The 23,193-nt window shown below is 39.5% G+C and overlaps 1 protein-coding gene across 1 annotated transcript in view; it reads left to right on the top strand.

The window, feature by feature from the left end:
• The window catches only part of pola2 (polymerase (DNA directed), alpha 2), a 69,955-nt gene that overhangs the window by 19,543 nt on the left and 27,219 nt on the right, over positions 1 to 23,193 (top strand). The window contains exons 10-13 of the mRNA XM_028802316.2: positions 5,101 to 5,152; positions 5,394 to 5,512; positions 11,361 to 11,399; positions 17,028 to 17,101. Of these exons, the coding sequence (XP_028658149.1) occupies positions 5,101 to 5,152; positions 5,394 to 5,512; positions 11,361 to 11,399; positions 17,028 to 17,101 (284 nt within the window). The remainder of the gene's footprint in view (positions 1 to 5,100; positions 5,153 to 5,393; positions 5,513 to 11,360; positions 11,400 to 17,027; positions 17,102 to 23,193) is intronic.

Raw genomic sequence — 23,193 nt, 5'->3', positions numbered from 1 at the left:
TGAATCCTTCAGTTTTAAGTAAATAAATAAGATCAGTTTTCCTTAAATATATCAGTTTTCAAATAAACATTTGAAATACATCAGTCTGTGTGTAATGAATGAATCTAATATACAAGTTTCACTTTTTGAATGGAATTACTGAAATAAATCAACTTTGTCATGATATTCTAATTTTATGACCAGCACCTGTATTGTTTCCTTGAATATCATTAGTAAGCAGCAGTTAACATCCTAATAACAAGAGCGAGCTGTAGATAGTAAAATGTAAGATTTTTTTTAAAAACACATTTTTGAAGGGTGCAAAATATTACCTGCTTTATCAACTAAATATCAGAAAATAGAGATAACATTTTTGTCAATATCACACACCCCTAATGCTAGGGGTGGGCGGTATGACCAAAATTCTATATCACGGTATTTTTCTAAATTATCCCGGTTTCACGGTATTGGACGGTATTTTTTTCCCCATGCATGAGTGAATGTTAACCACATTTTCCACTGCAATTACTGCAGTAGACTGGCTAAGAATAACCTATTCCACTGTTATGAGAATTGTACATTGTACAAAAAACATTTTAATGTGCACACAAGTATTAATACAGGTTTGCATGGCCCCATAAAGTGATAGTTTTCAAGGGGGTGACACTAATGAAGAGAAGGAATCACATTGCATGACAGTTGCAGTCAAAATATAGAACCTTTTTATTGAACAAATTTTGCAAAAACTTAAACTATGATTTTGACAACATATTTTCAACCATCCAAAGAGGCATTTAGACTTAGTGAAATATCCAGAGGTGCTTGTCAAAACTTGTATTGCACTGAACATGTCTTAGAAAAGTAATAAATAGTAAATATTTTTTGTGAACCAACTACACTTTGTTAATGTTAACTATCTCTGTCCACTGACACGTTAAAGTGACTTTTTCAACAACTTTACCATCAATAAACTGCATAATATTTAAACTAATAAATAATAACAATAAAATAAATAATAGTATTATTACTGATAGCTGCACTATTACTTCACGACTTCAAGCCCAAGTGCATTACACAGTATTCACCAAAATAAAATAAAATAAAACAAGTACAACTTTGTAATGACATCCTTACCAACTGTACCATCATTTAGGCAAACTGCATTAATATGGACCTTGCTTCAAGCTAAGCTATATACATAAATAAAATAACTGCAACTTGCATTTACTGTATAATGCTATTTGTGGTATAGCCCTACGGAAGTGCATTAGGGCCACGGTGAAGAAAAAAAAATACAGTAAAGAGGGAAGAAAAAAAACATGGTATTCCTGCTCTCTGAAAATTTAGAATGCTAAGATATATACTTGATATCATTTAAACGTCTTTGTGAAATTAAAACTAGTTATAAACTTAGCCCACGGAGTGTTCAGAACTTTAAAAATATCTTCGTTATACATGTTTAATTATGCCATCCATTCAGAGTTGCGCCCATCTCTGAACGAGTCGCTAGCACACCGAAGGATGAATACAAGCAAAAAATACTCTAGCAGGGTCAGTATAGCACAACAAAACCCCACATCCTACATGACTTTGAAAGGAAACTGAAGCGCCGAGTAAACCCACCAGAAAAACATGCAAATGCAAGGCAGGCACGCCACCGTGCCCCCATATGATTAATGCATGCTTTAATGCATTTCACCATGAAAATTATTTTAAGTATTTATTTTAGCATTCTAAATGTTCAGAGAGAAGGAAGATCATAAAGTGAATGTATTCTGTGCGGCGATCGCTGCCATCGCCTCCTCTTAGTGCAAGCAGTCAGTTTAAGAATCACTTAACACAAAGCATTTAATGTGCTATATAACTTATGACGGGGTTTGAAAACATGTCATCACACTATTACACAGTACCCAGGTACATTACACTGTATTTAAAACAAGTACAACTTGGCTTGCAGTATTATCCAGTAGTATAGAAACAGTATTTACACATCTGACCTTTTAAAACTAAAGTATCTCCAGGCTCTCTGTCCATTTTCACCACGCAGCATTCCTATGCTACCGCCCAATATTTGGTGGTGTAGCAGTGAAAAAGAGCCCTAGTGCAACAAATGTGTTTAGCGGTGTAGCAGTGAAAAAGGTCCCCACTTGAACAGTTTCCCGCTGCGCCACGTTCCGAACGTCGTTTAGGCAATTTAAACCGGTGTTGCGGTATAAGAAAAATCCATATCATAAAAAAAATAAAAACCGGTTTTCGGTATGAACCGGTATACCGCCCTGCACTACCTAATGCTTAATATTGTCAGGTTTCTGTGCATAAACTACTTCGTTCAAGTAAGATATTTTGCATGAAATAGGGTCCTAAGAAGAAAAATGGCGCTTTAGTTGAGAAATGAGTGAGAGAGGAGAGAGTGGGGCGTTGGTGGTTATTTTTCTTTCCTCAACAATTGGATGAATACAAGTGATTCACACCAAAACAGTCTACATGTATAAATGCTGATTTGCCTAATAATGATGATCATGAATGATCCTTGTGGCTTTGTTGTGGTATGAGTGCTGTTTCATGTTTTGATTTGCGGTTTCTCTTAGAAGGCAAGGTAAATGTCAATAACTATAATTCTATTCTTTGTGAACACATTCATTCTAGTAAGTATTGCTGTTATGATGATTTAACATTCTGAAATCTGCTTAATGCTGCAACCTAGGATGACAATGGCACAACAGGCAATGAATGGTTTGTGAATTGCATGAAAATGTTTACAACAGTGTACACCAAATCTCAAGTCCAGTGACACTCTTGGGTATTTCTAGAACAGTATCGGAAAACAAGTTTTCCACCACATGCCGCAGTACATATATCATTGTACATACCGTATAGTTTCACTTAAGCATAGGAATAAAATTAAGAACTTGCAAATTATAACAGGTTTATGCAGCTGTCATATTGTCTTCTTTGATCTATGTAGTGTTTTGGGACAGTTTTTTATTTGTGTAAAATCAGTTTATAGTTTTTTATGTTAAGGATTTAATTTCCTTGCCTTAAATGTTATTGTAATTCGAATTGAAAGTATATTTTTATTAATGTCTTTTTTTCGTTGTTTGTGTCACTCTGAGCAGCATCACATGACCAATTTAGTCGCATCATTGACATAATCAAATATGACGTTATAAGTATGATGGCATTGATATCCTTTTTGGGTATTCTCAAAAAAATTCTCAAAAAGAATTGGTGATAGTTTTTTTTTTTTTTTTTTGTTCCTCAACCTCGGTTTTTGCTCTGCCCTTTGGTTTTGGTTACTTATGCCTTTTTGCTTTTATGGTTCTGACTGCTGTATTGTTTTTTTTTTTCTTCAGTCTTTGAATATGATTTTCATCTCCTGGTTTATTTCCATTCTTTTAGAATTCTGAGACATTTTCTCATAACATAAAACTGAACAAATCTTGTACAGTGGTGTGAAAAACTATTTGCCCCCTTCCTGATTTCTTATTCTTTTGCATGTTTGTCACACAAAATGTTTCTGATCATCAAACACATTTAACCATTAGTCAAATATAACACAAGTAAACACAAAATGCAGTTTTTAAATGATGGTGTTTATTATTTAGGGAGAAAAAAAATCCAAACCTACATGGCCCTGTGTGAAAAAGTAATTGCCCCCTTGTTAAAAAATAACCTAACTGTGGTGTATCACACCTAAGTTCAATTTCCGTAGCCATCCCCAGGCCTGATTACTGCCACACCTGTTTCAATCAAGAAATCACTTAAATAGGAGCTGCCTGACACAGAGAAGTAGACCAAAAGCACCTCAAAAGCTAGATATCATGCCAAGATCCAAAGAAATTCAGGAACAAATGAGAACAGAAGTAATTGAGATCTATCAGTCTGGTAAAGGTTATAAAGCCATTTCTAAAGCTTTGGGACTCCAGCGAACCACAGTGAGAGCCATTATCCACAAATGGCAAAAACATGGAACAGTGGTGAACCTTCCCAGGAGTGGCCGGCCGACCAAAATTACCCCAAGAGCACAGAGACGACTCATCCGAGAGGTCACAAAAGACCCCAGGACAACGTCTAAAGAACTGCAGGCCTCACTTGCCTCAATTAAGGTCAGTGTTCACGACTCCACCATAAGAAAAAGACTGGGCAAAAACGGCCTGCATGGCAGATGTCCAAGACGCAAACCACTGTTAAGCAAAAAGAACATTAGGGCTCGTCTCAATTTTGCTAAGAAACATCTCAATGATTGTCAAGACTTTTGGGAAAATACCTTGTGGACTGATGAGACAAAAGTTGAACTTTTTGGAAGGCAAATGTCCCGTTACATCTGGCGTAAAAGGAACACAGCATTTCAGAAAAAGAACATCATACCAACAGTAAAATATGGTGGTGGTAGTGTGATGGTCTGGGGTTGTTTTGCTGCTTCAGGACCTGGAAGGCTTGCTGTGATAGATGGAACCATGAATTCTACTGTCTACCAAAAAATCCTGAAGGAGAATGTCCGGCCATCTGTTCGTCAACTCAAGCTGAAGCGATCTTGGGTGTTGCAACAGGACAATGACCCAAAACACACCAGCAAATCCACCTCTGAATGGCTGAAGAAAAACAAAATGAAGACTTTGGAGTGGCCTAGTCAAAGTCCTGACCTGAATCCAACTGAGATGCTATGGCATGACCTTAAAAAGACGGTTCATGCTAGAAAACCCTCAAATAAAGCTGAATTACAACAATTTTGCAAAGATGAGTGGGCCAAAATTCGTCCAGAGCGCTGTAAAAGACTCATTGCAAGTTATCGCAAACGCTTGATTGCAGTTATTGCTGCTAAGGGTGGCCCAACCAGTTATTAGGTTCAGGGGGCAATTACTTTTTCACACAGGGCCATGTAGGTTTGGATTTTTTTTCTCCCTAAATAATAAACACCACCATTTAAAAACTGCATTTTGTGTTTACTTGTGTTATATTTGACTAATGGTTAAATGTGTTTGATGATCAGAAACATTTTGTGTGACAAACATGCAAAAGAATAAGAAATCAGGAAGGGGGCAAATAGTTTTTCACACCACTGTATGTGCTGCTCTTGTGGTTTATATATTTAAATATGTATATATAATATATGTTTTTTAGGGTGTACCATTGCCTTTTTATAGGCCAGAAGAGCAGGATGATATCTCTGATGGTAAGTATAAAAGGTTTTTTGATGTTTTTCACAAGAAAGTGTCAATTAACTACTGATTTCTTTTACACAAATTGCGCAAATCTATGTTGCTTAAATTAATTCACCCAGTTTAGCTGAAGCCTTAAGTAAAAGCAATATCTAAATTGTGCAGTTTGATAGGTCTGTAGTATTATTTGCTATTTCTTGTAATTGTGTGATGAATTTCTTAACTGTATCCTTTTGTATTATATTTAAAATTTAGAACAACAGATGGTTTTGGTAGCATGTGGGCCATACACGACATCAGATAGCCTAACATATGAACCCCTTTTGGATTTGATTGAAATCGTCAAACGAGATAAGCCAGATGTCTGCATTCTGGTGTGTATCTAAGCTTTTTATTTTCTAATCTTAATGAGAATGTTAACCACTTTAGAATGTAGGTATTTTTTCAGTTAATAATGCCTCCTAAAAATAGTTGTTTAATAAATAAAAGAATTTAGAAAAATCATGCTCTTCAAGTTAATTCAGTCACTACATCCATTTTTACTTATTATGTTTTCCATTATTTCAGTTCCACATCTGTTTTTAAATTAATTTTATTATGCTTAAAATATGAATATTGACTTTTAGATAATGGTTTGAATTATGAGAATTTTTTTTAAAGCATTTGAAAAGAAAACAACTTTTTTGTCAATTCTTGGTAGTGAATAGTGAGGAGCGATCTATTGTGAATTAATGTGCATCCTCAGCAGGCAAGTATGAAATAATTAATGAGAAAAAAATCACTTTTAATCACTCCAGCTATTTCTGTTTTGGAGAAAAATTACTTTAAATTGCATTGCAATGTTTTTCACACACAGTGGAATATGAAGTACACATCCAGCATGAATGAGAGTTGAGGAAGGGACAACATGAGAAGTGGTATATATTGAACAGAGCAATTGTTACTGGCCTCACGGTCTAGGGGAACCTGGACCAGGTACAAGCCACTGTTGCTACAGGGTGTAGCCACAGTGATATTGTGAAAAACATAAAAGAAACAGACAGCAGTCCAGAGTTTCAGACCATACTTCTCTGTTCTCTTCTCCTTTTTATTCTCGTTTTCCCAGAAATATATATATGCTTCAATTTCTTCATAGATGAACATGGTAATCAGTGAAAACAATGGTGCAAGCCAATTTACTCTGTATAACAAATAGTGTAAACACATTTACTTTGAGTACTTGATTAGAAACCAATGTCCCCAGAACTCGTTAATTTTCCAAGGAAGCAGACAGTTCTGTATCCCCACATTGTGTGTAGATAAGATACTAAATCAAAGCAGTCTGACTATTCAAAGCAGGTGACTCTTTAGCAAGGCAGGTAAATATTTATGTCCTGTAGATAGCCATCAGCAATAACTGTAGCAGAATTTTCCAGAAATTCTGCCTTTTCTTTAAAACACTGGTTTATAGCCCATTACACTAAGCAACACACCAAAATGTCATTTTCTTTAGAATACTGAATTCTAGCCCATTACACAATCAAGCCACAAGTGTAGAGCGGAGGATGGCAGCTCACTCGCAGTTTTCACAGACCAGGAACACCCAACAATGAATGCAAATGTCAGAATAAATAGGACTGTTGCAATGTGGTACTTGACCGTAAATGATGCACCTTTTAGGAGAAAAACTGATTTGAGTACCGTTATATTGAAATGCTGGCACATGTATTGAATTAAATGCACCCTCAATTGCATGTATTAAATCACATACACTCTTTTTAAGAAAACTGTTTATTTTTTTATTTGCATACATTGTCATCTGTGCTGTTTCTGTGAAAACATTGTAAGTGATCTGCGTCACAGATTGTTCTCCATAATGTGCTATATCACGTGTTCTCCTTTACCACAGAAAAACTGGTGCTTACTATGCACTTCGTATAATGATAGCTTTACAGCTATATCAGACTCTTGTCACACTTTTTGCAGAACTGCATCATTTGTTACAATTAAAGGCAAACATACCCATTAATGAGCAGTTGTTCCTCATGGAAAGCTGATGTCCTTTCACAAAGTGAAAGTCAAACTCAGCAAGTCTGAGATCGAATTTTGGATAGCTGATGATGTAGATAACATATACACTATTCCGTGTTTGGGGAAACCTCGGACGCAATTGCACAAAACAAATTGGTCATGTGACTTGTGATCTTTTTCACAGGCAATGTGAGAAGTACAGCTAACAATATGTTCACTTCCCTTTGCATGGCAAATAAGCTACATGATCAAAAGAAAAGTCTTCTCCATATGAAGCTATGAACAAAATGAGACATTCTTTTTTTATATATATTTTTGTTTTTTTCTTCCTCATTTTGTCTGTGAAGCTATGTACTGTTCCATACATAATTATAAAAAAATAATTATATATTTTGAAAATGTTTTTTCTTATGTTTTATTTATTAACTTAGATTTCTGGTACTCTAAAATAATATACTGTTCCCTAAAGGTAATAAAGTTTGAGTTTCTTCTAGAATCTAGAAAACCCACATTCAACAAAAATCTAGAGGGGGTTCCGTGGTCCATTTCCCATTCTAATAGAAATATTGCGAAAGTAAAAGTTTCAGAACCACTGTTGTACATTAACAGGTGTGGAGTACACACCAGCCGCCTCTCGGAGTGAGCGTCTGTTTTGTAGTTGAGGACTGACTTTGACTGGCAAACTGATGCAAGGTATCAGTGTGATTTAATTCTGGCAAATTGTCTTATTCAACATTGACTGGTAAAAATCTGTGATGCCACATTGGCCTCACAAAGCATCTTTGGGCATTGGAGGGGGAAAAAAAAGTTGGCCAGCTGCACAGTAATTTTCTGGGAAAAAGTTTACGGTCAAGGTCACTCCCAAACAAGGTGACCCCAGAAAATTCACTGCGATAAAGGCTTAGGTGAATTTTGCTGATCAACACTAGTAGTGAAGATGTAGAAATTTTTCACTTTGTTGCATAGGTGAATAGGTTATAGTAAGTACATGTATCATTTGCTAAATATTCAATATCAAAAATAAATAAAAATTAAATTGGAGTATGTCACATTTATAAAGCTAGTTTTGCTTTTTCTGGAATCCTGCAGTTATGAGCATGTTTGACCTATGAAGTAAATATAATCTAATGTGATATTTTTCACCAGCATTGATACTGTATTTCAGAATTTAAGTTCCAATCTATTGTCCTTTGTACACAGTATAATTAAATTTTTCCTTCCATGGGTTGGTGTTGAATTCTGATAGTTGTTGAATTTGGATTTCTCCTGTGTACTGTTTTCAAAAGTACAGTGATCCCTCGCTATATCGCGCTTCGCCTTTCGCGGCTTCACTCTATCGCGGATTTTATATGTAAGCATATTTAAATATATATCGCAGATTTTTTGCTGGTTCGCGGATTTCTGCGGACAATGGGTCTTTTAATTTCTGGTACATGCTTCCTCAGTTGGTTTCCCCAGTTGATTTCATACAAGGGACGCTATTGGCAGATGGCTGAGAAGCTACCCGGCTTACTTTTCTCTCTCTCTCTCTCTCTCTCTCTCTCTCTCTCTCTCTCTCTCGTGCTGACTTTTTCTGATCCTGACGTAGGGGGATTGAGCAGGGGGGCTGTTCGCAAACCTAGACGATAGGGACGCTCGTCTAAAAATGCTGAAAGATTATCTTCACGTTGGCTACCTTCTGTGCAGCTGCTTCGTGAAGTGACATGCTGCACGGTGCTTCGCATACTTAAAAGCACAAAGGGCACGTATTGATTTTTTTCTCTGTCTCTCTCTCTCTCTCTCTCTGCTCCTGACGGAGGGGGTGTGACCTGCCGCCTTCAACAGCTTTGTGCCGCGGTGCTTGCATACTTAAAAGCAAACAGCCCTATTGATTTGTTTGCTCCTTTGAAGAGGAAGATATGTTTGCATTCTTTTAATTGTGAGACTGAACTGTCATCTCTGTCTTGTCATGGAGCACAGTTTAAACTTTTGAAAAAGAGACAAATGTTTGTTTGCAGTGTTTGAATAACGTTCCTGTCTCTCTACAACCTCCTGTGTTTCTGCGCAAATCTGTGACCCAAGCATGACAATATAAAAATAACCATATAAACATATGGTTTCTACTTCGCAGATTTTCTTATCTCGCGGGTGACTCTGGAATGCAACCCCCGCGATGGAGGAGGGATTACTGTATACCAGTGTGTATTAAGCTGTTAGTCCAAGAAGTAATTAAAGCATGCCTTGAAGCTCTGTAGTGTCCTTTTTGGAGCATTGTTTTAGTGGTTACCTGCCAGTCATGTAAAGATTATGTGGTGCAACATCACTCTGGTCCAGTATTACTAATTAACATTTGGTATTGATCACATTTCTGTTCTAATTCAACTCGAATAAACAGTAGCAGCAGTAATTGTAAATATTATGGTGTAATTATCCTATGGAAAATGTACAGTATTTAAAATAATACTAAGTTAAAACAGATTCAGTGATTCAGAGGCTAACTAGATCTAGTCACCGTCTGCATGGGGTTTGAATGTTTTTTCTATATTAGTGTAGAATTTTTCTTTGTTTTACTTTTAGTTCCACATCCCAGCCATATGCATTGTAACAACTCTACATTGCCTGCATGTGAGTGATTATGGGTTTGTATGATTGTGATATGCAATTTCATCTAATGCTTCCACTATTAGATGTTCTCTGCAGCTTTCTGCAGTCTGATTTATATAAATAGTGTGTGTAAAATGGATTAGTGATGGTTGAATAAAATGAATACTGCTGTTATTCTATACAGTAATCCCTCCTCCATCGCGGGGGTTGCGTTCCAGAGCCACCCGCGAAATAAGAAAATCCGCGAAGTAGAAACCATATGTTTATATGGTTATTTTTATATTGTCATGCTTGGGTCACAGATTTGCGTAGAGAGACAGGAATGTTATTCAAACACTGCAAACAAACATTTGTCTCTTTTTCAAAAGTTTAAACTGTGCTCCATGACAAGACAGAGATGACAGTTCTGTCTCATAATTAAAAGAATGCAAACATATCTTCCTCTTCAAAGGAAACAGAGAGGAAAGCAAACAAATCAATAGGGCTGTTTGTTTTTAAGTATGCGAAGCACCACGGCACAAAGCTGTTGAAGGCGGCAGCTCACACCCCCTCCGTCAGGAGCAGGGAGAGAGAGAGAAACAAACTGAAAAATCAATACGTGCCCTTTGAGCTTTTAAGTATGCGAAGCACCGTGCAGCATGGCGCTTCAGGAAGCAGCTGCGCACACAAGGTAGCAACGTGAAGATAATCTTTCAGCATTTTTAGACGAGCGTCCGTATCGTCTAGGTGTGCGAACAGCCCCCCTGCTCACACCCCCTACGTCAGGATCAGAGAAAGTCAGCGCAAGAGAGAGAAGAAAAGTAAGTTGGGTAGCTTCTCAGCCATCTGCCAATAGCGTCCCTTGTATGAAATCAACTGGGCAAACCAACTGAGGAAGCATGTACCAGAAATTAAAAGACCCATTGTCCTCAGAAATCCGCGAACCAGCAAAAAATCCGCGATATATATTTAAATATGCTTACATATAAAATCCGCGATAGAGTGAAGCCGCGTAAGGCGAAGCGCGATATAGCAAGGGATCACTATACTATATAAAATTATCAAATACAAATATTTATTTTTAAATGTTTTTTTTTCTTCAATTTTACAGTTGTGTAAAGAGATCTGTTATATTCTTCAGCATGATCGTTACTTTTAAACTCTTGTATAAAGATAAATTATTAAGAAAATGTATTCAGTTGCATTAGTAATTGAGATTTTTGACATATAATAATAATAATAATAATTCATTACATTTATATAGCGCTTTTCTCAGTACTCAAAGCGCTATCCACACAGGGAGGAACCGGGAAGCAAACCCACAATCTTCCACAGTCTCCTTACTGCAAAGCAGCAGCACTACCACTGCGCCACCTGTGAGGACAATTTGTCTGTGTTGAGCAAATTAACCTTGTGTTATATATTCATCATTCCAGTGTGTGAAATTTTAAGTGGTTTCTTAATTTAAGTATATTTTCTGCATTCCTTTTCTGCAATCCCTGATTTTATTTTGATTCTGAAATAGTCTTGGCATCTAAAATTGTAGCTGATAGATACTTTTAAATATAGGTTAAGAATCCATTTCATATGATACAAATGTTCAGACTTTGCTTTCAACATTCTGATTAATTCTTTTTATTATCTGTTTAGCTGGGACCTTTTCTGGATTCAAAACATGAGCAAGTTGAGGTAAGAAATTTATGAGATTTCTGCTCCTTTTGCATTAATCTGTACATTAGAAACAAAGTGACATGAAGACGAAGGATGCAGACTCTTTTACCTTCAGTACATCAGTTTTTATTTATCTGCCTATTCCATTTTAGCATTGCAAGTTACACACCAAAAACCGACAAAACTTCACACTACTACATGATAAATTTGCAATGCCTCTTGTATTATTATGCTTTCCCGCACATTTTAATTGCTTCTTGCTGTGTCTTAACCTTTAGCCGCATAACACCCTTACATACTGGCATCTTATATTTTTTTAACTGCAGTTGCAGTTTCAAAAATAGCCACCAGATGGCAAATTGCTTCATGTAAAAGCCAAGTACTGTACAGCAAATGTACAGTAAAAATTTTTCAGGTGCATAACAGCAGAAGGCTGCCTCACCACTTCTTTTAAGTTTAGCTCTCGGAATTATAAGCAGACACTCATTTGAAGATCTAAGGTTACGATTTGGAGTGTAAGATGAAAGACATTCTGAAATATAGGATGGAGAAAGATTATTTAAGGCTTTGTAAACCATAAGCAGTATTTTAAAGTCAATTCTAAATGACACAGGTAACCAATGTAGTGCCATCAGAACTGGAGAGATGCATTTTGGATTGTCTTTTTCTAGTTAAGATTCTAGCAGCTGCATTCTGCACTAGTTGCAATCGATTGATGTCTTTTTTTAGGTAGTCCTGAGAGGAGTGCGTTACAGTAATCTAGCCGACGGAAAACAAAAGCATGAAGTAATTTCTCAGCATCTTGCAGTGTTATAAGAGGTCTAACTTTTGCTATATTTCTTAAGTGAAAAAATGCTGTCCTATACATCAAAATGAAAGGCAAACATTTGTCTTTTAGAATATTTACATCTTATGTTTTGTATATAAATGACAGTATAGAAAGTTGCAAAATTGAATATTTTTTATCAAAAAATTTTGAGTTATTATTCTTATTAGTTTAAATGATTAAATAAGTTTCCAAATACCATAAAAGTGATGCCCAATGACCTAACCAGAAGAAATGTTATGAAATACTCACAGGCAACATGTCTTTTTGTTGTTTTCAAGTAGAAAAAAAAATCAGCTTTTACAGTGTTCAAATAAATGCCTGCGTTTTTGACATGCTTTACTAAGATGTCCAAATGACGGCCAGACATTGCTGTTTCAGTTTCTTCACCAGATGTATAAACTCTGTGTTGTGAGAAGAAATTGCAGCACAATAAAGAGCCAAATTCCATTTACTTTTTTTAACAAAAAATGCACTTTAAATGTTACTTTTCTTGTCATAATTGTTGGAATATACTTCCAAACACCATCAAGACAGTACTGAATGCATGTTCAGATGGCTAGAAACAACTGGGGGGAAAGGCTATGAAACGCTATCAACCAATTTGTAAAGTTTTTTTTATTTTTTATTTTTTTTAACTTTTCTGAAGCAGTAAAATTTTCAAATAAATCACAATATTAGTAATTTGCCGGCCAAGGTTCAGCACATGAGTCCAAGAGGTTAGCTCTTGGAAATCTAAATTGACTTGGGAGCCAGTCATCATCACAGAACAAGATATTGGTATGATCTTTTAAGTATGCACTCTTATAATTTTTCCCTTTGCAATGTCTTCTAATGCTAAAGCAGCCATCGTATTTGGAATAGGCCATTCCATGCACCATTATATTGTTACGGAATAACTATAATCAAGTACTTCAGATTTGTAAATGATATGCAATTAACTTCGGTGTATTTAATAAAGCCCATGTCATGGATGCCAATATGTAAAAAAAAATAAAAAGAAACCACGTAGAAACAGTAGCACTGCTTTGACTCTGTATGTCGTCCATTTACAAAATCCAGCAGAAACGTACATATGCATGGTCTGTGGTTGTCATGAACATGTGGGTGGCACGTCAGCGTGGAAACGGGTGTACGCAACACTTTATACAAGAGGCCCCAGACCTTGTGCTTTTAGAATAATATATATACACACACACACTGAGACAACAGGCACAAATTTCAGCACGCCAGACGTTTATTTTTCAGGGGAAATGCTTTCCAATTGTTCCCCTCAGCAGCACAGTACATCAAGCTCCAAGGCAGGGCTCCTGGCCATATGTCTCATGGAGAGTGGTACAATAATGAGTGTCTGCAGGCAACAGTGAAGCATGGTGGAGGTTCCTTGAACGTTTGGGGCTGCATTTCTGCAAATGGAGTTGGAGATTTGGTCAGGATTAATGGTGTTCTCAATGCTGAGAAATACAGGCAGATACTTATCCATCATGCAATACCATCAGGGAGGCGTATGATTGGCCCCAAATTTATTCTGCAGCAGGACAACAACCCCAAACATACAACCAAAGTCATTAAGAACTATCTTCAACGTAAAGTAGAACAAGAAGTCCTGGAAGTGATGGTATGGCCCCCACAGAGCCCTGATCTCAACATCATCGAGTGTGTCTGGGATTACATGAAGAAACAGAAGGATGTGAGGAAGCCTACATCCACAGAAGATCTGTGGTTAGTTCTCCAAGATGTTCGGAACAACCTACCAGCCGAGTTCCTTCAAAAACTGTGTGCAAGTGTACCTAGAAGAATTGATGCTGTTTTGAAGGCAAAGAGTGTTCACACCAAATATTGATTTGATTTAGATTTCTCTTTTCATTCACTGCATTTTGTTGATTGATGAAAATAAATGATTAGCACTTCCATTTTTGAAAGCTTTCTTTGTTTACAGCATTTTTTTCACACCTGCCTAAAACTTTTACACAGTACTCTGTGTGTGTGTGTGTGTGTGTGTGTGTGTGTATGTTCATATAATAGAGAGATGTAGATTGAGAGCTGAATTTTTATTTTTGATTTGGGCATTTGTTTATAATGGCTGCACTTTTTCCTCTAGATTACCCTTGTATTAAGAGAAGTTCATAGTGAGCTCAATGAATGTGAAGCATACAGTTCTTGTGTTAACAAATCAAACCTAAATCTGTGCTTGATGATTGGCTTGAGGTTTTGTGTTTGTTTTTTTGCCAAACACAGCATAGTACATAATTAAGAGACAAACCTACTTTGATTTTTGTCATTTCAGCTATGGGAACTATGTTTTGCTATGCTATAAATTATCATTTAATAATAGAGCACAAAATGTCTGAAGTCTGGAAAATTAATATAATGGGTAAACACAGGTAAAGTATAAGAGAGAAAGGCAATACTAAAGTCACTATAAATTGACTAATGGCAATACGTTTCTGAAGTCTGACACTATCAGGCCATATGATATCACATACAGCCCTTGTATCAGACGAAAGAGGAATAGACACAGCTGTAACATTGACTTGAGATGTGGATGTGGACTCACAGCGATCAATGTCTGAGCAACTAACGCTTTCTTTAATATTATGGCAAGTGTTCTTACCATTGTTTCTTGTATCCAGTTAAGCGCAGTTCTTATCACATCTATCAAGTTAAGGCTTTGTTTAAAGGATAGTACTTACTCGAACTGATGTGCAATTTTGACAATGATGTATTACATCCAAGATATCCAAAAAAAATTTAATTTTGCACATTCTTTACACATCAAATATCTTATGATTTTCAGGTGTAAAAAAAAAAAACATTGAGATTTGTGGGGGTTAGGACACCTGTGAATGACAGTATCCACAAATATGTTTTGGGCATATGATTACTGGATATTCTAAGTTTATTGCAAATGTTGGGTGTAATGTGAGATAGAATGGTCTCTGTGTAAGCAAATCATGTGTGTAAGGCTGGCTCCCCCAGATAAAGTGTGTAGTTTAACAGTTCTTTATTGCAGTGTAACTTTTTTAAATTTTTAACTTCTTATAATGTGTACATTTATGGCAGTAAACAACAAACATAATCATTTTGTGCTTAGTGTTTCACTGGATTTCTTTTGTATCTGAAATATGAATTAACATTCACAACACAGTCCATTTTCACAGATGCAGGTGATGGTCGTGTAGTTATGAAATTAAATCCAGTGTGACCAGCCTCCTGAAAGATTATGTAAAGTTTTGTCTTACCATGATGCTGAAGTATGTTAAGATTTGTAGAAGTTGGGAGCATTCCCAGACAAACACTTTTTCCAACCCAGATGAAACCACACAAATAAGCAGTAACAGGACAAGAACATAAAACCAGAGAAACTGTATTCCAATAGGTGTAATTGTAATCCAATTTTGTAATGAAACATTGAAACTAAACTATACCACCGATTGCAATCCTGCCAGCATCTTATGGCTTCGTTTTAAAACTACTGCCCTTTTCTTCAATAAGTTGTACAACTCGTAAAATAATTTCCATTTAATAGATGACAGATCTGTAAATCATAAACCCACAAACTGCAAGGGCTGACCTGTATGCTCTATGTGCTGTAGTTCAGTTTGAGCTCCTTTATTGTTTACCTCATTTTCATTTAATTGATAAAGATACAAATGATATCTAGCAGTGCAGTTTTAAATTGTGTATTGTAGGATTTTGTCACTTGTCAAATTGCTGAATATAATTTATAGTGCCAAAAATGAATAGGTTCATTAATGACCTGATTAAAAAATTTTTTAGGACAAGTTCTGTGTATGGCTGTTGCACAAATGTCTGATCAATTGCAATCGCCGATTGTTGCTTTATTCATGATTTAACTGTAACTTGAACACACATGGCTCTTATATCAAAGATCTGCATAAATAAAATAAAAGATTAATCGAAATAACATTATTTTTGTCACTAAGTACCCTGAGATCAAACAATTAAAGTATACAAGTTAAACTGATTATTACTTATTAGCTTCCAGGCAAGAGGAGGGCCTAAGAGAAGGTTTATGGATTTGGTGAGAGAGGATATGCAGGTTATGGGTACAACAGAACAAGATGCAGAGGACAGGAAGATATGGAAAAAGATGATCTGCTCTGGCAACCCCTAATGAGAGCAGCTGAAAGAAGAAGACGCACAGCACAGTGGTTCGTCCCGGTAACTCACAGATAAGAGTATGCTAGATTTAATTTAAGATGCCCAGTCATCTATGTCATGTTTGCACGTTCCCTCCCCACCATGTATGTGTTCATTGGCGAGTCTAAATTGGCCCAATTTGAATGTGTATATGTATGTTGCTTACTGTATTGTACCTGATGCTGCTTGGTTTGATTTTAACACACACCCCCCTAGACACCCCCCCCCCCTTCTGGTTCAGCAAGTGTGAAGAGGAAAGGTATAAGCAGGCACTCGACTGGCAGAAACAAGAGGAACCAGGATAAAGGAGAGAAAGGAAGGAGGCAGCTTTAGGAGATTAATCTATACAGAACTTAATAGAGAAGTTAGTGGGTAGTGATTCTACATAGTAGAAGGAAGAATACCTGTGAAGAGAGAAAAAAAGGCTATAGTGTTTTGCTTTACTTTTATTTTGTGCCCTTTTGTCTTTCATACCATCTACCTATTTTTGTATTTTAACAATAATTTATTTTTTAACTCCTATTTGCATCTGTTTGGCATTATCTGGACTTAAGTCAAGAGTGGCTACTTTTATCAAAATTTTTTAAATTCACTCTGTTCAAAAACAGTTAAAGGACTTATTTTTATTGTGTATTGTGTTTTGTTGTTGTTGGCAGAGCTATCAGCTGATTGGGACATTTGAAGAGGTTTTCAAGCGATGCCTGAAAGGAATTATTGAAGGAACAAGGGGGTAAGTATTTCCGATGTTGATTTACAAAAACATAGTAGGTGGTATTATTTAAGTGGCCCTAGTAAAACTATCTGAAAATCTGATTGGAAAACAATGTCTGACATGTTTTCAAATCCACTTCCCCTAAATATTTGTTGAGATTTTTTTTTTTTTTTTTTTTTTGCTGTGGGCAAATGTATTGTTAATGTTTTTCAGCCATTTATAAATGTGATTCTCATTTTTCCCATGAGTTCTGCAAGAACAAACCTAATTGTATTATATTCTTTAAAGACTTTGCATCACTATTTATTAAACAAGTTAAAACAGAAAAACACCGATAGATGGGGACTGCAAAGTCCACATAGATAGTAGCCTGTCCTGATATTAAATGTCTTTACAGTTTAGAGGGAGCAGTGATCACCATTGAGTGTCCATTTTTAATGCACAGTACTGCATGAGTATCTGCTTGTTTTTTTATGGTATATGTGTATTGGTAGTGTAACAATACACAATTTTCTCAATATGATGAACAAAATTTTTTTTGGTTCAAAGTGTAATATGTTTTTGACAAAAGATGTTATAATTAACAAGAAAACCCTAACTGGAAACTTGTAGGAGTGATTTGTGTGGCTCTGAGGCTAAGGATCTGCGCTGGTATCCCAAAGGTTGCCAGTTCAAATCCCCATCACTGCCAAAAGAGATCCTACTCTGCTGGGCCCTTGAACAAGGCCCTTAACCTTCAATTGCTCCAGGGGTGCTGTACAATGGCTGACCCTGTGCTCTGACCCCATGGGGTATGTGAAAACTAACAAATTCCTAATACAAGAAATTGTATAAGGCGAAATAAATAAATAAATAAATAAAGAAAGAAAGAAAGTTTACCATTCCACTCCTTGTTTTTGACTACTTTGCTAGCTAGGACTACCTATGCCCAAAAAAGGAAAGCACTGTAAAATTAGAAGAGATGGGAAGCATCAGTTCTGATGGGCAGAACCAAACTGGCCTGAATTCACAACCTTCTCTTGCATAGTACATTAGACTTGTATGTCCATGCATTATTGGTCTTTTCGCTTTGATTTGTATCTCAGCAGCTCTCCGTACAAAAGAGTGTCACTTCCATATTTGTTTCCTGCCCAATCCTGAACTGGTATTAAAAATACATAAATAAATAAATTATCTATACAAATTCCAAATATATACCAGGACCAACTCCTGCTCCCTTTGGTTGTGTCCTTCGAAATAATTACCATTAATTGACATGAATGGAGGCAAATATAGTTGTCTGTCCAGGTCAAGTATTACTAAAGGTGTGGAGAGGACAAGCATGGCATAAATTGGTTCTGGATTGAATGCCATCACACAGACTTAATGCAAATGCTCATTTTCACTGGACTAAGTTAGAGTCAATTATGAGGATTGTGTGCAAATTGCTCAAAGGGCAAGATCAAAGTAATGCCGGTTGTGGTGTGAGTATTAGGGATTGTTTTACATGACTTTACCATTTCAGAACAGGGTGAAAACTTGTGTTTGTAGGGTGTTTAACAACCATTTTAACCAGCCAAGCTGAATCCAATGTAAAGATTTGGATCACTGATTTGTGTATTTATTTCATTTTATACCAGCAAATTTCCTTCTAACCTAGAAACAACAATTTACAGTATTTCTTGTATAGCCCAAAAATCGCAATGCTTCAATGGGCTTTAACAGGCCCTGTTTTTAACAATCCCCCCAACTTTGACTTCCTAATTCCAAGTAGGTTGGGTGTGCAGTGGGTGTCAAAAATTGGGTAAATGTAAACACAAAACCGAACGCAAGTAATCCTTGTTAAATGACCGATCTATCATTGCCACCTCAGAAATACAGTATAATAGTACAAACTGCTTTGTTTTGCTAAGTGCTCCTCGCCAACTATAGGCATAGAGCAATAGGACAATTCTCAAGGTGAAATGCAGGAATGGATTATACTACTCACTAAATATAGAACTATCATAGAAAATGATACTGATTTCCTAAACTACATTAAAAACACCCCTCCTTTAACCGCCACCTTATCGTGGTGGAGGGGTTTGCGTGTCCCGATGATCCTAGGAGCTCTGTTGTCCGGGGCTTTATTCCCCTGGTAGGGCCACCCAAGGCAAACTGGTCCTAGGTGAGGGATGAGACAAAGAGCAGTTAAACAAACCTCCTATGATGGAAAACAATTTTGGACGGCGTTTTCCCTTGCCCGGACGCGGGTCACCAGGGCCCCACTCTGGAGCCAGGCCTGGAGGTGAGGCTCGATGGCGAGCGCCTGGTGGCCGGGCCTGCACCCATGGGGCTCAGCCGGGCACAGCCCGAAGAGGCAACGTGGGTCCCCCTTCCCATGGGCTCACCACCTATGGGAGGGGCCAAGGAGGTCGGGTGCAGTGTGAGTTGGGTGGTGGCCGAAGGCGGGGACCTTGGCGGTCCGATCCTCGGCTACAGAAGCTGGCTCTTGGGACGTGGAATGTCACCTCTCTGAAGGGGAAGGAGCCTGAGCTAGTGCGCGAAGTTGAGAGGTTCCAGCTAGATCTAGTCGGACTCACCTCGACACACAGCTTGGACTCTGGAACCAATCTCCTTGAGAGGGGCTGGACTCTGTACCACTCTGGAGTTGCCCCCGGTGAGAGGCGCCGAGCGGGTGTGGGTATACTTATTGCCCCCCGACTTGGAGCCTGTACATTGGGGTTTACCCCGGTGGACGAGAGGGTAGCCTCCCTTCGCCTTCTGGTGGGGGGGACAGGTCCTAACTGTTGTTTGTGCGCATGCACCGAACAGCAGTTCGGAGGACCCACCCTTTTTGGAGTCCCTGGAGGGGGTGCTAGAGGGCATACCTTCTGGGGACTCCCTCGTTCTGCTGGGAGACTTCAATGCTCACGCGGGCAATGACAGTGAGACCTGGAAGGGCTTGATTGGGAGGAATGGCCCCCCGATCTGACCCCGAGCGGTGTTTTGTTACAGGACTTCTGTGCTCGTCACGGATTGTCCATAACGAACACCATGTTCAAGCATAGGGGTGTTCATATGTGCACTTGGCACCAGGACACCCTAGGCCTCAGTTCGATGATCGACTTTGTGGTCGTGTCGTCGGACTTGCGGCCACATGTCTTGGACACTCGGGTGAAGAGAGGGGCGGAGCTGTCAACTGATCACCACCTGGTGGTGAGTTGGCTTCGATGGTGGGGGAGGATGCCGGTCAGGCGTGGTAGGCCCAAATGTGTTGTGAGGGTCTGCTGGGAACGTCTGGCAGAGCCCCCTGTCAGAAGTAGCTTCAACTCCCACCTCCAGCAGAACTTCGACCACATCCCGAGGGAGGTGGGGGACATTGAGTCCGAATGGGCCATGTTCCGTGCCTCTATTGTTGAGGCAGCTGACCGGAGCTGTGGCTGTAAGGTGGTCGGTGCTTGTTGTGGCGGCAATCCCCGAACCCGTTGGTGGACACCGGCGGTGAAGGATGCCGTCAAGCTGAAGAAGGAGTCCTACCGGTCCCTTTTGTCCTGTGGGACCCTGGAGGCAGCTGATAGGTACCGGCAGGCCAAGCGGAATGCGGCTTTGGTGGTTGCTGAGGCAAAAACTCGGGCGTGGGAGGAGTTCGGGGAGGCCATGGAGAACGACTTTCGGACGGCTTCGAGGAGATTCTGGTCCACCATCCGGCGTCTCAGGAAGGGGAAGCAGTGCAGTGTCAACACTGTATATGGTGGGGATGGTGCGCTGCTGACCTCGACTCGGGACGGTGGGGGGAGTACTTCGAAGACCTACTCAATCCCATTAACATGCCTTCCAATGAGGAAGCAGAGCCTGGGGACTCAGAGGTGGGCTCCCCCATCTCTGGGACTGAGGTCACCGAGGTGGTCAAAAAACTCCTTGGTGGCAGGGCCCCGGGGGTGGATGAGATACGCCCAGAGTTCCTCAAGGCTCTGGATGTTGTAGGACTGTCTTGGTTGACACGCCTCTGCAACATCGCATGGACATCAGGGACAGTGCCTCTGGATTGGCAGACCGGGGTGGTGGTCCCCCTCTTTAAGAAGGGGGATGGGAGGGTGTGTTCCAACTACAGAGGGATCACACTCCTCAGCCTCCCTGGAAAAGTCTATTCAGGGGTCCTGGAGAGGAGGGTCCGTCGGATAGTCGAGCCTCGGATTCAGGAGGAACAGTGTGGTTTTCGACCTGGTCGCGGAACAGTGGACCAGCTCTATACCCTTAGCAGGGTCCTGGAGGGTGCATGGAAGTTTGCCCAACCAGTCTACATGTGTTTTGTGGACTTGGAAAAGGCATTCGACCGTGTCCCTCGGGGAATCCTGTGGGGGGTACTCCGAGAGTATGGGGTACCGGCCCCCTTGATAAGGGCTGTTCGGTCCCTGTACGATCGTTGCCAGAGCCTGGTCCGCATTGCCGGCAGTAAGTCGAACCCGTTTCCAGTGAGAGTTGGACTCCGCCAGGTCTGCCCTTTGTCACCGATTCTGTTCGTAACTTTTATGGACAGAATTTCTAGGCGCAGCCAGGGCGTTGAGGGGGTCCGGTTTGTTGGGCTCAGGATTGGGTCACTGCTTTTTGCAGATGATGTTGTCCTGTTTGCTTCATCAGGCCGTGATCTTCAGCTCTCTCTGGATCGGTTCGCAGCCGAGTGTGAAGCGGCTGGGATGAGAATCAGTACCTCCAAATCCGAGACCATGGTCCTCAGCCGGAAAAGGGTGGAGTGCCCTCTCAGGGTTGGTAGCGAGATCCTGCCCCAAGTGGAGGAGTTCAAGTATCTCGGGGTCTTGTTCACGAGTGAGGGAAGAATGGAGCGTGAGATCGACAGGCGGATCGGTGCGGCATCCGCAGTAATGCGGGCGCTGCATCGGTCTGTCGTGGTGAAAAAGGAGCTGAGCCGCAAGGCGAAGCTCTCAATTTACCAGTCGATCTATGTTCCTACCCTCACCTGTGGTCATGAGCTATGGGTAGTGACCGAAAGAACGAGATCGCGAATACAAGCGGCTGAAATGAGTTTCCTCCGCAGGGTGTCTGGGCTTTCCCTTAAAGATAGGGTGAGAAGCTCAGTCATCCGGGAGGGGCTCAGAGTAGAGCCGCTGCTCTTCCGCATCGAGAGGAGTTAGATTAGGTGGCTCGGGCATCTGATCAGTATGCCTCCTGGACGCCTCCCTGGTGAGGTGTTCCAGGCACGTCTAACCGGGAGAAGGCCCCGGGGAAGACCCAGGACACGTTGGAGGGACTATGTCTCTCGACTGGCCTGGGAACGCCTTGGGATTCTCCCGGAAGAGCTAGAAGAAGTGGCCGGGGAGAGTGATGTCTGGGCATCTCTGCTCAAGCTGCTGCCCCCGCGACCCGACCTCGGATAAGCGGGAGACAATGGATGGATGGATGGACATTAAAAACAAAATTGAAACTAACATAAGTGAAAAACAAGAATATCTGTCCATCAGTTAATTGTAGACTCAAGACCAGATTATAGAAAGGAAGTCAGACAAGCCAGATACAGTCAAAAACATTGACTAACTCACCACCTTTCCCCTATTGGCCATTCTACAGCTGAGTCAGTCTAATTATAGGACCCTTCTATCTGATTATTTAAGTGCTCCTGTATCTGAGTGGACTTTTCCATAGGCAGGCAAACAACTTTGCAGTAGAACAGTGGCACCAAATGCTGCACGAGGAAACTGAGAAAAAAATGGAATAGGGGAGGGTAGTTTATAAATATCATGCTGCTTATATTTTAATACTGACTAACGGAAATGCAGCATGCACAGCTAATCAATTTAGCATATCCCAAGTAGAGCTGCTGAAGTAGTGAGTCTTCTGCAGCAATTTAAAAGTTTGAGACTGAAGGGGCATCTCTTATATTAGCAGGCAGACCATTTCACAGATTTTGGGTGCTGTAGCTAAAAGCTCAATCCCCCACTGTTATTTTATTAATCTGTTGATTCCTAAGCAGGTCAGGCATCGTAAGACCTTAATGTGCGCTCTGGTTTGTAAGTAATGATACACTCAGATAAGTAAGCAGGACCTTGGCCATTTTAAGGTTTTATAGCTTAAAAGGAGTATTTTGAAATCTGCCCTAAACTTAACTGGGAGGCAATGCAAGAACTTAAGAACTG

This window comes from Erpetoichthys calabaricus, chromosome 1 (assembly GCF_900747795.2).
Source record: "Erpetoichthys calabaricus chromosome 1, fErpCal1.3, whole genome shotgun sequence".
NCBI classification, from domain to species: Eukaryota; Metazoa; Chordata; class Cladistia; order Polypteriformes; family Polypteridae; genus Erpetoichthys; species Erpetoichthys calabaricus.
Note: the sequence above shows the minus strand (reverse complement) of the source record. Positions and strands in the feature narration are given on the sequence as shown.